This window comes from Sinocyclocheilus anshuiensis, unplaced genomic scaffold, assembly GCF_001515605.1.
Source record: "Sinocyclocheilus anshuiensis isolate Anshui unplaced genomic scaffold, SAMN03320099.WGS_v1.1 scaffold393, whole genome shotgun sequence".
In the NCBI taxonomy this organism is placed as follows: domain Eukaryota; kingdom Metazoa; phylum Chordata; class Actinopteri; order Cypriniformes; family Cyprinidae; genus Sinocyclocheilus; species Sinocyclocheilus anshuiensis.
In genome coordinates this window covers 842,191-843,520 of record NW_015536501.1, presented here as the reverse complement: position 1 = coordinate 843,520, position 1,330 = coordinate 842,191, and the positions used below count along the sequence as shown (strand labels likewise).

The 1,330-nt window shown below is 34.9% G+C and overlaps 1 protein-coding gene across 1 annotated transcript in view; it reads right to left on the bottom strand.

The window, feature by feature from the left end:
- orai1b (ORAI calcium release-activated calcium modulator 1b) overlaps nt 1-918 on the bottom strand; it is a 2,432-nt gene extending 1,514 nt beyond the window's left edge. Inside the window, exon 1 of the mRNA XM_016487056.1 lies at nt 639-918. Coding sequence (XP_016342542.1) covers nt 639-758 — 120 coding nt within the window. The 5' untranslated portion in view covers nt 759-918. The remainder of the gene's footprint in view (nt 1-638) is intronic.
- Between the last annotated feature and the right edge of the window lie 412 nt (nt 919-1,330).

Here is a 1,330-nt window from a genome sequence, read left to right as displayed (position 1 = left end):
CAGATATAAAATAAAAACGTTTGTAAAATTGATCACATTTTTAAGATGATCTATCTATCTATCTATATGGAAAGTGTTATACGTAATTCTAAACATTTTTTTTAAATTTGATTTGAATATTTTTCAAGCTTTTATACACAAAGAATTATTTTTAAACAAATAAAGAATAATTACATTAAACGAATCTTGCATGTAGGTTTTAAGAAGATTTGAACGTGAATGTAAAGTTGTACATGTGCAAATGAAATTGTAAGACGTCTCAAGAATAGGTCTGGCACTGAATTAAAGTGCACTGCAGTGGAAGACTCAAGAAGTTGTTGAGATTTTTTTTGCTGCATCCGGCGTTATGCTTCTCGTGATGCTCTTTATATACATAAATTATATACAAAACTGCTGATTTTTACCAAGTAAAAATCTAGCTGAGCATTAGCACGAGCTAAACAACTGTGGCTGTCAGTTTGTGATTGCAGATGCATCATAGACTCGAGTCATGCGCGTTTTAAAGCCAAAATATTCGCTTAAACTTACACAACACTATTAAACACGCGCTTTCTCTTTAACGACTTTAACGTGTTTATACCGCCGGTGCAAACTGAACATCCACAGCACTAAAGAAACAGACGCGAAAAACAACTCACCATTGCGAAACCGGATAAAAGAGCAGACGTGCGACTGGACGCTTTGAGTTTGGCTCTGCTCAGATAAAGCTTTCTCCAGGACAGAGCCTGCAGAGAATGCTCGTTCCGACTCATGTTCATCCGAGCGGAGATTGTGAGAAACTATCCGAGAGATTCAGCGGAGCCGGAGCCGGAGCCGGAGCATTGCGCTGGGTTAATGGTGAATCTCCAGCGCTGCGCCTGAACGAGACAGTCAGCTGGCTTGCTCAAGTGAAACTGGATGCATCGCGAAGGCATTACCCACAAGCCTTCGCGACAACACATGAAACTGAACGATAGATGTATTTGCCTCAAAATTAAGAACAAACAAAGCTGTTTTGCCACTTTTCTGGGAAATTATTTCTCTTATTGGCGTGTGAACATAACAGAATCGATGTAGGTGAATATTTTGTATTGAATACTTTCTTAACAAAATATAATAATAATTATTATTATTATAATATATTTATTTGAATATTTATTATTATTATTGTAAAATTATTTGTAAATGGCTCTTTTTTAAATGTAATTTCATATGTATGCACATGCACGTTTTTAAAAACATTTTTTTCTCATACAAATATAATTTAATTTTAGTTAAAAATCATTTAAAGGGGTCATATGATGCTGCTAAAAAGAACATTATTTTGTGTATTTGGTGTAATGAAATGGGT